We start from the raw sequence: 12,734 nt of genomic DNA on the forward strand, positions 1-12,734 counted from the left end.
GGTTTAGGTTGGTTAAGTGGTTTTGTTGGTTTATTCCAGATGTTGACGAGTGTTCGGATGAAGAGCGACCTTGTGGTCACAATGCCAGCTGTGAGAATACCCCAGGAGGATTCTACTGTACCTGCAATCGAGGCTTTATCGCAACCAATGGAAACCATACCTTCACCAATAAAACCCAGACTCAATGCAAAGGTAAAAAGTTTATTTTTCCTCCTGATGAGTCCCAGGACGAGAGTGTTGTAATTCTGTGGTCAACCCCCTCAAAGCCCAAGTCTATTTGTTGTATCTGGAGTGGGACTTGAACCCACAACTGCCTGACTCAGAGGTGAGAAGGCTACCCTCTGAGCCACGGCAGAATGTAACGATGGCTAATTAGTGACGCCTGGACCGATGGTGTGAATTGTTTGTCATTCTTTCTGGTGTTTTTTTTCTCTCTGTCTGTCTCTCCTGATCTCTTTGAACCTATACATGTTTCTTTCACGTCCATTGCAGCCAATCTGTGTCTGTCCCATATCTGTGGACCCAATACAATGTGTCGCCATAAAGCAGGACGGTTCTACTGTGAGTGCACCAAAGGATTTTCCTCCATCTCCGGGGGCAGTAGAGTGACTAAGAGAGCCCCCTGCGTCGGTAAGAACACTGGGGGAGCAGCAAGGAGTATACAGGGCCACGAGGCTGATAGATAACTCTGTTGCTACCAATAGCTCACACAGCACCTTCTGCTTGCTTGCTCAGTCTTTGAGATGCTATATCGGTTCTGAAACTATCCCACTTCGCGGCACAATGGACGCCTGAGAATAATACTGAACACTTTCCAACGTCACCAGAGTGAGGTTAATGTGGGATTATTGGATCACCTTCAGCACTGGGTCTGAAGTAGACACGGCGGGCTAGAATTTCTATTCAAACATGTTTTAGCACCCGTTCGTTTCATTTACAGGCCCTCAGTGACAAATGGAAGATTTTGGGTGGGATTCTGCAGCCTCCCTCGTCCCGAAACCATAACATCCCGCCAGAGGTCAACAGACCTTCCCTTTGTCCGCCCCTCGACCGCTCCGATTCCCATGGCGGGCGGGGTGCCAAATTCTGGCCCATGTTCTTAGCCATAAACTAGAGGGAGTTCGTAGAATCATACAATGGTTGGAGTGCAGAAGGAGACCATTCAGCCCATCGAGCCTGCACCATCAGGAGATGGCCAATTGGGCATGGTGGGCAGTGAAGTAGGTTATCTAGGATTGCATTGGGATCTTGATCAATTGGGCCAGTGGGCTGACGAATGGCAGATGGAGTTTAATTTAGATAAATGCGAGGTGATGCATTTTGGTAGATTGAACCAGGGCAGGACTTACTCAGTTAATGGTAGGGCGTTGGGGAGAGTTACAGAACAAAGAGATCTATGGGTACAGGTTCATAGTTCCTTGAAAGTGGAGTCACAGGTGGACAGGGTGGTGAAGAAGGGATTTAGCATGTTTGGTTTCATCGGTCAGAACATTGAATACAGGAGTTGGGACGTCTTGTTGAAGTTGTAAAAGACATTGGTAAGGCCACACTTGGAATACTGTGTGCAATTCTGGTCACCCTATTATAGAAAGGATATTATTAAACTAGAAAGAGTGCAGAAAAGATTTACTAGGATGCTACTGGGACTTGATGGATTGGGTTATAAGGAGAGGCTGGATAGACTGGGACTTTTTTCTTTGGAGCGTAGAAGGCTGGGGGGTGATCTTATAGAGGTCTATAAAATAATGAGGGGCACAGGTAAGGTAGATAGTCAATATCTTTTCCCAAAGATAGGGGAGTCTAAAACTAGAGGGCATAGGTTTAAGGTGAGAGGGGAGAGATACAAAAGGGTCCAGAGGGGCAATTTTGTCACACAGAGGGTGGTGAGTGTCTGGAACAAGCTGCCAGAGGTAGTAGTAGAGGCGGGTACAATTTTGTCTTTTAAAAAGCATTCAGACAGTTACATGGGTAAGATGGGTATAGAGGGATATGGGCCAAATGCGGGCAATTGGGACTAGTTTAGTGGTTTAAAAAAAAAAGGGCCGCATGGACAAGTTGGGCCGAAGGGCCTGTTTCCATGCTGTAAACCTCCATGACTCTATGATTGGTAGGCAGGGGCTGATAGGGGTTGGAGTTTGGGGGGAGGGAGGGCCCGAGGTTCCAAGGAGGGCCCGAGGTTCCAAAATTGAGCCAATTAGGCCCAAGGTTCCAAAATCGAGCCAATCAGGCCCGAGGTTCCAAAATCGAGCCAATCAGGCCCGAGGTTCCAAAATCGAGCCAATCAGGATCACCTTTATTGTTCTGTGGCACTTCTCCCTTCACAATTTCCTTCACACCCTCGAGCCAAATATTCCTCCACTCTCCCCTCTGCAAAAACGAAAGCAAGTTTAAAATATTTCCCGACAGCCGGGTACTGAAATCATTTTCTTCTTTATTACAGATATTGATGAGTGCATGAATACACTGGACGTCTGTGGCTACAATGCCAGCTGTTACAACAAGCCGGGAGCTTTCCATTGTACCTGTGAAGGAGGCTTTGCGTCAACTAATGGTGAATCTCACTTTACCAATAAAACGGAGACTCAGTGTCAAGGTAACAATTTTTATTGTCCCCCCCAATAAGTATCAGGATGAGAGCGTTTTGATTCTTTTCACACACTGCCTCTCTTAGACCTTGGCGTGTTTGTCCATAGATCTCTGAAGACGGAAGGGCATGTTAGTAGGGTGGTGAAAAAGGCATATGGGACACTGGCCTTTATCAATCGGGGTATAGGTTACAAATGCAGGGAGGTCATGATGGAGTTGTATAGAACTTTGGTGAGGCCACAGCTGGAGCACTGTGTGCAGTTCTGGTCGCCACGTTATAGGGAGGATGTGAACGCACTGGAGGGGGTGAAGAGGAGATTCACCAGGACGCTGCCTGGGGTGGAACATTTAAGTTATGAAGAGACGTTGGGTAGGCTTGGGTTGTTTTCATTGGAGCAGAGAAGACTGAGGGGTGACCTGATTGTGGTGTTCAAGATTATGAGGGAAATGGACAGGGTGGATAGGGAGCAGCTGTTCCCCTGAGTTGAAGGGTCAGTCACGAGGGGACATAGGTTCAAGGTGAGGGGCAGGAGGTTGAGGGGGGATGTGAGGAAAAGCTTTTTTTTTACCCAGAGGGTGGTGAGGGTCTGGAATGTGCTGCCTGGGAGGGTGGTGGAGGCCTCACATCCTTTAAAAAGTACCTGGATGAGCACTTGGCACGCCATCACATTCAGGGTTATGGGCCAAATGCTGGTAAATGGGATTAGGCGGGAGGTCAGGTGTTTCTCATGCATCGGTGCAGACTCGATGGGCCGAAGAGTCTTTTCTGCAATGTACGATTCTATGATGTGCCTGCCATGTAGCTTTGTGCTTGACTTGACCTCACCGGGCCAAGTTTCTGAATGACAAATCGTGCTGGCAAAATAACCATGGGTAAACAATGTTCAAGGGTCATTAGAAATGGACACTAACTGTTGGCTTTGCTTATTCCATGCTCACGGCAGATACTTAAACGGTGAGGGGTGTTGGATGATGTAGTGTATTGAAAACGGCAATGGGCATTTTGTCTACTTGCGGCTACCATAAACATACACATGTACCAGCAGAGGGAGGGTGGAAGGCAGCTCACAGCCTATGAATGACTAGCAAAAACACATCCCTGCCCTGTGAGCAAAGGAAGATTTAGGTTTATAGAGGGCATTTTCTGGATGTCTCTAAGTACTTTGTAACCAGTTCAGTACTTCTTCAAATGTAGCCACTGGAGCAAAATAATAAACATTGGAGCCAATTGGCACACAGCAAGTTCCTACAAAGGACAATGACATGATAATCAGTTCATTTCTCTTTAAAGACATTGATTGAGGGACAGATAGTGAGTGACCAGGACACCAGGGAAAAAACTCCCTGCCTTTATTCAAATATTGCCATGCTTTACATCTGCCTGAGGCCAGACCATGTTACAATCCCCATGGAGACCAATGGGGAGGCACGGTGGCACAGTGGTTAGCACTGCCACCTCACAGCGCCAGGGACCCGGGTTCAATTCCAGCCTCGGGTCACTGTCTGTGTGGAGTTTGCACATTCTCCCCGTGTCTGTGTGGGTTTCCTCCGGGTGCTCCGGTTTCCTCCCACACTCCAAGGATGTGTGGGTTAGGTTGATTGGCCGTGCTAAATTGACCCGAATGTCAAGGGGATCAGCTGGGTAAATATGTTGGGTTACAGGAATCGGACCTGGGTGCAGACACGAGGGGCTGTATGGCCTCCTTCTGCACTGTTGGGATTCGATAAAATCACTTTTCAAAATATATCACATGACACAATTTCACTTTGTAAGTCTTTTACTGTAACAAACAAATGAAAAGCAACATTAACTAAACACTATTTCAGTGGACAATGCATACTCCAAAGTACAGAAAACATTTCCCAATTTGCTTTTAAAATTACCAGAAGTCCATGTCCATAATGACAATTTATTCCATCCCTTACGTGGACACTTCACCCTCCAGGAACCAGTCCAAAGTTGTTACCCTCTCCTCCCCCCCTCTTCTCCCCCCTCTTCTCCCCCCTCTCCTCCCCCCCTTTCCTCCTCCTCTCTTCCTCCCCCCTCCTCTCCTCCCCCCTCTCCTCCCGCCCTCTCCTCCACCTCTCTTCCTCCCCCCCCCCTCTCCTCTCTTCCTCCTCCTCCTTCTCCCTCAGATCCATCTGGATCACGAATGTCCTTTAGGGAAGGAAATCTGCCGTCCTTACCCGGTCTGGCCTACATGTGACTCCAGAGCCACAGCAATGGGGTTGACTCTCAACTGCCCTCTGAAATGGAAGGCAGTTAGGGATGGGAAAAACACTGGGCCCAGCCAGCGACACCCACATTCAATAAAAATAATCTCCTCTGGCCATTGTTTACAGGTGTGAATATCTCACAGATTACCCCCCCAGCAAGATCAACTCTAATTTTAACAACCAAATCACCCAACCTTGTTGTCAGGCAGAATTTAGAGCAGGTAACATGAACCACCGCACCCCCCCCCCTCCCTATCCCTACATTTTGTCGTGTAGGAATCAAGAAAGTAACAATTTTACAACCTTCATATTTGTAACAATGGGTCTTTGGTTTTCTAACCCATTCCATTCCCCCTTTCCTTACCTTTTCTCTCCCCTTGCTCCCCCTTTTCCCCTCTTTTTCTCCATTTTCCCTCTTTCCCACCCATCTCCCCCCCTCCCCCCACATCTTCATCTGTCACAGCTTACCCTCTGATTTCAGCTTCTCTGCTGTTTGGCCATTCACACCTTCTGTTCTCTCTGTGGGCAGCCATTAGCAGCCTTTCCCCTGGATTCTGTGGCTATGACTCATCTTTCATTCTCGCCCCCTGCAGTATAAATATCTCCCACTTTCTCAGCCTTTTAGCTTTGACAGAGGGTCACCTGGACTCGAAACGTCAGCTCTTTTCTCTCCTTACAGATGCTGCCAGACCCACTGAGATTTTCCAGTATTTTTCCTTTTGGCTTTGGTTTTCTATTTTGTCTGAATAATATTATTTCTTCAGTCCTGTGATATTCCTTTTTATTCTTTCCACAGATCTGAAATTCCTTCAACCGAAGTCTTCATCCCTTGAGGTAAGTTACAAGGAATATATATTAAGTCAAACTTTATCTTTAGGGTGGCACAGTGGTTAGCACTGCTGCCTCACAACGCCAGGGACCCGGGTTCGATTCCCAGCTTGGGTCACTGTCTGTGCGGAGTCTGCACATTCTCCCCGTGTCTGCATGGGTTTCCTCCGGGTGCTCCAGTTTCCTCCCACAGTCCAAAAGATGCGTATGTTAGGTGGATTGGCCGTGCTAAATTCTCCCTCAGTGCACCCGAACAGACGCTGGAGGGTGGGGACTAGGGGATTTTCACAGTAACTTCATTACAGTGTTAATGTAAGCCTACTTGTGACACTAATAAATAAACTTAAACTTAAACTTAGATTCACGATGACTCAGTTGGTAAGTGCACTTTGTGGTGGCAGGATTTGGTCCAATTCTTTTTCTCTGCTTTCCCGATATCCAATTATCCTGGCCCCAGCAATGGACCCTTGTTGAAGAACAGGCTCCAAGGCAATAGATGGACCCAAGAGACCATTCTTCCTGTGCCAGTCTCAAGGTCATGGGTTGGCAGTTCAGAAGCCATAGAGGAAGTTGAGTTTGTTTTCACTCAATGCTCACTGCAGATACTTAAACAATGAGAGGTGTTGGAAGATGTAGTGTATTGAAAACTGCAATGTTCATTTTGTCTACTTGAGACTACCATAAACTTATACCAGCAGAGGGAAGTGGGAAGGGATAATAAAGGATCCGTGATTAATAGCTCATGACATTTGAATACTAAGTGTGTCTCGCTCAATATCTAACTGTTTCTGTCTCATAACTTACACAGATTCAGGTTGGGAGTGCAAATTTTGACTGAGTTATCACTTTATATGCAAGGACGTTGAGACCAATGAGTTCTAACCCTTCCCCACCCTTCACTCTCCCCCTAACCTTCGGATAAGCTAAATATAATTAGAAAATTCTCCAGAATACAAAAACAGGGATGTTGAGGTTTAGAAGGCTCTGGTCAGACCACATCTGGAACATTGTGAGCAATTTTGGACCTAGTTTCTAAGGAAGGATGTGCTGGCCTTGGAGAGGGTCCAGAGGAGGTTCACAAGAATGATCCCGGGAATGAAAAGCTTGACGTATGAGGAACGTTTGAGGATTCTGGGTCCGTACTCGATGGAATTTAGAAGGATGAGGGGGGATCTCATTGAAACTTACAGAATACTGAAAGGCTGGATAGAGTGGACGTGGGCACGATGTTTCCATTAGTCGGAGAGACTCGGATCCGAGGGCACAGCCTCAGAGTAAAGGGATGACCCTTTAGAACCGAGATGAGGAGGAATTTCTTCAGCCAGAGAGTGGTGAATCTGTGGAATTCATTGCCACAGAAGGCTGTGGAGGCCGGGTCATTGAGTACATTTAAGACAGAGATAGATAGGTTCTTGATTGGTATGGGCATCCAAGGTCATGGGGAAAAGGAGGGAGATTGGGGCTGAGAAGCTTATCAGCCATGATTGAATGGTGAAGCAGATTCTCTGGGCTGAATGGTCTAATCCTTTCCTTTCTTTTTCGTAACATTTACAAATCTCTAAGCCTTCCTGTCAGCCTGATGACTCTATCTGATGCCTTGGTGTGTGAGAACCTTCAGACATAGAATCGTAGAATCCCTACAGTGCAGAAGAGGCATTTCGGTCCATCGAGTCTACACCAACTCTCTGACAGAGCATCTTACCCAGTCCCTCTTCCCCGTCCTATCCCTGCATTATCATGGCCAATCCACCTAACCTACAAATCTTTTGGACGCTAAGGGGCAATTTAGCATGGCCAATCCACCTAACCTACCCATGTTTGGACACTAAGGGGCAATTTAGCATGGCCAATCCATCTAACCTACACATCTTTTGGGCACTAAAGGGCAATTTACCTTGGCCAATTCACCTAACCTTTGGTGTGCGGTATGAAACCACAGCATCCAGAGGAAACCCACGCAGACATGGGGAGAACGTGCAAACTCCACACACACACAGTCGTCCCAAGGCCGGAATTGAACTCAGGTCCCTGGAGCTGTGAGGCAGCAGTGCTAACCACCATGTTGCCTATATCTTATGGTTTAAAACAATCGGGGTTGGCACGGTTCATCCCATCATGGCTGACTCCCTTCGGGAGAAATTCAAAACTGGTCCCTCTTCCCAGAGCTCTGTATCTTCCCTCTCCATATCTGAAGCGTATGATGTTGCTGTAGAGAATTAGTCTTCTTAAACACTCCCTCCTCGATTTGATCTGATATTAGTACGAGGATCTCTCCAAAGTGAATGCACTGGCTTCCTCAATTGTTGGCTTCTGTTGTCTTGCATAGGACATCAACGCGTTTGCGGAACTCTATTTAACGAGCATTTCAAATTTGCGGGATGGCAAATCGAAGGAGCTGATTTCCAATTTCCTGAACGTGATGGAAAAGCACGCAATCCTCGCGGCCCACAATTTACATCACAAAGAGAGAAAGGGTTTCTCAGCCAACAAATTTGGTAACGTTACAGACGTTTATGTCTTTTCTGAAGTTTTAAAGTTTATTTATTAGTTGGCTTACATTAACACTGCAATGAAGTTACTGTGAAAATCCCCGAGTCGCCACACTCCTGTTCGGGTACACTGAGGGAGAATTTAGCACGGCCAATGCACCCTAACCAACACGTCTTTCAGACTGCATCCCAGAGGCTAAGATTTTTGAGGCCAGTAACTCATCTCCTGACTCCCCAAAGCCTGTCCACCATCTACAAGGCACAAGTCAGGGGTGTGACGGAATACTCCCCACTTGCCTGGATGGGTGCAGCTCCAACAAGAAGCTCAACACCATCCAGGACAAAGCAGCCCCACTTTATTGACACCCCATCCACAAACATTCACTCCCTCCATCATTGACACACAGTGGCAGCCGTGTGTACCATCTACCAGGTTCCTTCAACAGCAACTTCCAAACCCACGACCTCTACCATCCAGAAGGACAAGGGCAGCAGATACGTGGGAACAGCACTGCCTGGAGGTTCCTCTCCAAACCATTCACCATCCTAATTGGGAAATATATCGGCCAGTGTAGGGCGGCACGGTGTCACACTGGTTGGCACTGCTGTCTCACAGCGCCAGGGACCCGGGTTCAATTCCCGGCTTGGGTCACTGTCTGTGTGGAGTCTGCACGTTCTCCCCGTGTCTGCGTGGGTTTCCTCCGGGTGCTCCGGTTTCCTCCCACACTCCAAAGATGTGTGGGTTCGGTTGATTGGCCGGGCTAAATTGCCCCTTATATTGTTTTGCGGGATGTGGGCGTCGCTGGCGAGGTCAGCATTTATTATCTAACCATAATTGCCCCTTGAAAAGTTGATGGTAAGCTACCTTCCTGAACTGCTGCAGTCCATGTAGGTATATCCACAGTGCTGTTAGGGAGGGCGTTCCAGGATTTTGACCCAGTGAAGGAATCATAGAATCCCTACAATGCAGGAGGCCATTCGGCCCATCGAGTCTGCACCGATCACAATCCCACTCAGGCCCTATCCCCATAACCCCACATATTTAACTTGCTAATCCCCCTGACACTAATACAACAAAAACAGCTGATCTTAAAAGGTATCTTTCATCAAAATTTTAAATTCATGTCCCCTTATCGCCGCTTCCCAAAATGGAGTCTCTCCCCATTATAAGGTTTAAAGAACAGCGGTTAGATTGCCTCTGAGTTTGCTCAAGAGTCAAAGGAATCGCATGATGGGTTACCAAGGAAACCTGTTGAAGCCCTCAGTAACATGGGGTTCAGAGGTCATTCTTCATGATATGTTCGCCCTATTGTCAAGAGACACAGGGGAAGGGCACTGTTTAAGGCAGTACCTTGAGCACTTATAAAGAGAGACCGCCCACATTTCAGACCTTCCGTGACCGGTGTGCGGGATGCATCAACTCCCCCAGGAACGATGCTTTAGTTTCAATTGGCTTCCATTTGACACTCTACTTTAGTCACAGTGTGCCCCACCAGGGACTGTCGTCTGTTTAATGTACTGATTATCGGTTTTTATGAGAAAGAGTGTAAAGACAGACAGCTGGTTTGCTGGGTTTAGCAGGCAGGAGGCAGGCAAGGTCGTGGCATGGAGGCACAGTGGTTAGCACTGCTGCCTCACAGCAAGAAGTTTAACAACACCAGGTTAAAGTCCAACAGGTTTATTTGGTAGCAAAAGCCACACAAGCTTTCGAGGCTCTGAGCCCCTTCTTCGGCTCAGAGCCTCGAAAGCTTGTGTGGCTTTTGCTACCAAATAAACCTGTTGGACTTTAACCTGGTGTTGTTAAACTTCTTACTGTGTTTACCCCAGTCCAACGCCGGCATCTCCACATCATGACTACCATAGGCCTCACAGCGCCAGGGACCCGGGTTCAATTCTGTCTTAGGCCACTGTATGTGTGGAGTCTGCACGTTTTCCCCGTGTCTGTGTGGGTTTCTTCCGGGTGCTCCGGTTTCCTCCCACAGTGCAAAGATGAGTTGGTTAAGTTGATTGACCATGCTAAATTGCCCCTTAGTGCCCAAAGATGTGCAGGTTAGGTGGATTGGCCATGCTGAATTGCCCCTCAGTGTCCCAAGATGTACAGGTTAGGTGGATTGGCCATGCTAAATTGCCACTTAGTGTCCTTGGTGTCAAGGTTACGGGGATTAGCTGGATAAGTATGTAGGGTTACGGGGATAGGGCCTTGGTAAGATGCTCTTTCAGAGAGTTGGTGCAGACTTGATGGGCTGAATGGCCTCATTCTGCACTGCTAGGATTCGATAATTCTCACAGTGCTAGGGACCCGGGTTTGATTTTGGCCTTGGGTCACTGTCTGTGTGGAGTTTGAACATTCTCCCCATATTTGCGTGGGTTTCCTCCGGGTGCTCCGGTTTCCTCCCACACTCCAAAGTTGTGCAGGTTAGGTGGATTGGCCATGCTAAATTGCCCATTAGTGTCCAAAGATGTGCAGATTAGGTGGATTGACCATGCTAAATTGCCCCTTAATGTCCAAAGATGTGTAGGTTAGGTGGATTGGCCATGCTAAATTGCTCCTTAGTGTCCAAAGATGTGAATGTCAGGTGGATTGGCCATGCTAAATTGCCCCTTAGTGTCCAAAGATGTGCAGTTTAGGTGGATTGGCCATGCTAAACTGCCCCTTAGTGTCCAAAGATGTGTAGGTTAGGGGGATTGGCCATGGTAAATTGCCCCTTAGTGTCCAAAGATGTGCAGGTTAGGGGGATTAGCAAAAATAAATTGCTCCTTATTGTCCAAAAATGTTCAGGTTTGGAGGATTGGCCATGGTAAATATGTAGGGTTACGGGGTAGGTGTAGACTCGATGGGCTGAATTGTCTCTTTATGTACTATAAGCATTCTATATTTAATGTTGCATCCTGTAAATAAACCAATTATGCAGAAAAAGAGTATTGTCTTGTTACTTGCTCCACTGGCTTGGAGCCTCATCTGGCTTGGGAGCCATTTGACAATAGTTAGGTGTGTTTCTGAGTGGAGAGGGAATGAGGGATATAGCGAAAGTGGGTAGCTGAGGTTCTTCCCTGAAAGTGGGTCCAGTGATCTGGGGCTGGATAGCTGTTTCTCCTGCTTCCCCAAACACTGTTCACGCGTTGATACTTACCTTGCTGGTTCCTTTGTGCTCTGCAGATATTTCCATCCAAGCCATTCGGAACAACACAATCCCAAAAGACGGAAAGGCAAAGTTAGCCACAGCTAAGAACAGCATGAGCATCGACTGGAACACCGTGGCTGGGAAGGAGGACTTTGGTAAGTCTTAGGGCTTAATCACTGCTACGAGGCTGAGGAGCTGAAGCAGGCCATTCGGCCCATCCTGTCTGCTCCACCAGTCAATGAGATCATGACTGATCTGATGTGATAATCCTCAACTCCACTTTCCCGCCTTATCCCCATAACCCTCGATTCCCTTACTGATTAAAAATCTGTCTATCTCAGCCTTGAACATACTTAACGACCCAGCCTCTACAGCCCTCTGCGGGAAAGAATTCCACAGATTCACCCCCCTCTGAGAGAAGAGACTACATATTTCTGGACGACCCCTTACTCTGGGATTGCGCCCTTTGGTCCTAGACTCTCCCAGAAGGGGGGAAAACAACCTCTCAGCATCTACCCTGTCAAGCCCCTAATGAGAATATCATAGCCAGAATTCTACCGTCCTGTCCACAACGGGAATCGGAGCGGGTGAGGGGCAGAGCTTAGGAAGGTCTGTTGACCTCGGGTGGGATTTCACGGTTTCGGGGCAAGCGAGGCAGTGAAATTCCGCCCTATATGCCTCAAGAAGGTCGCCTCTCGTTCTTCTAAATGCCAATGAGTACAGGCCCAACCTACTCAATCTCTAGATTCTGTTGCTTGCTTCCCTATCTGTTGACAGAGGTATCCTGCAGATTAATCTTTCATTGTTGAAGCTTTCAGGACAGCCCCGGTGGGGTTCGCGATGCTAATCTTAGCACGGACATCGCGGCATTTGTAAAGGTCGCCCGGTGAGGCGTAATCCCGCTTTGACCTTTAACCCTCCCTTTGTGCAGATGTTGCTGCCGCTGCCCTCATCTCCTACAAACAGCTGGACTCGCTGATGGACACCAGCCTTTTGGGCAGTGACAGCGCGGGAGCCGAATACGAGTTCATCTCCGAAGTGGTCACGGCCGCAGTGACCAACCCGGTCAAGGACAATCTCAAGAACCCGATCACCTTAACCTTTGAGAACACGAAGGTTTGTTCGTCTTTGCGCTTAAGTTCTGGTGGCCTATGAGCTTGGGCTGAATGCTCCGAGGATTCATGTCTCTGGGAGGGAACTGCAGTAGAATCAGAGAATTACAGAATCCCGACAGTGCAGAAGGAGGCTATTCGGCCCATCGAGTCTGCACCGACCACAATCCCACCCAAGCCCTATTCCCGTAACCCCACATATTCACCCTGCTAATCCCCCTGACGTGGAGATGCCGGCGTTGGACTGGGGTGAACACAGTAAGAAGTCTCACAACACCAGGTTAAAGTCCAACAGGTTTATTTGGTAGCAAATACCATAAGCTTTCGGAGCGCTGCTCCTTCGTCAGATGGAGTGGAAATGTGCTCTCAAACAGTGAATC

General features: G+C 47.9%; 1 protein-coding gene across 1 annotated transcript in view; it reads left to right on the forward strand.

The window, feature by feature from the left end:
- The window catches only part of LOC144507663 (adhesion G protein-coupled receptor E5-like), an 87,422-nt gene that overhangs the window by 50,004 nt on the left and 24,684 nt on the right, over nucleotides 1-12,734 (forward strand). Inside the window, 7 exon segments of the mRNA XM_078234820.1 lie at nucleotides 40-192; nucleotides 493-630; nucleotides 2,441-2,593; nucleotides 5,600-5,637; nucleotides 7,958-8,126; nucleotides 11,278-11,397; nucleotides 12,174-12,358. Of these exon segments, the coding sequence (XP_078090946.1) occupies nucleotides 40-192; nucleotides 493-630; nucleotides 2,441-2,593; nucleotides 5,600-5,637; nucleotides 7,958-8,126; nucleotides 11,278-11,397; nucleotides 12,174-12,358 (956 nt within the window).

This window comes from Mustelus asterias, chromosome 19 (assembly GCF_964213995.1).
Source record: "Mustelus asterias chromosome 19, sMusAst1.hap1.1, whole genome shotgun sequence".
Classification (NCBI taxonomy): domain Eukaryota; kingdom Metazoa; phylum Chordata; class Chondrichthyes; order Carcharhiniformes; family Triakidae; genus Mustelus; species Mustelus asterias.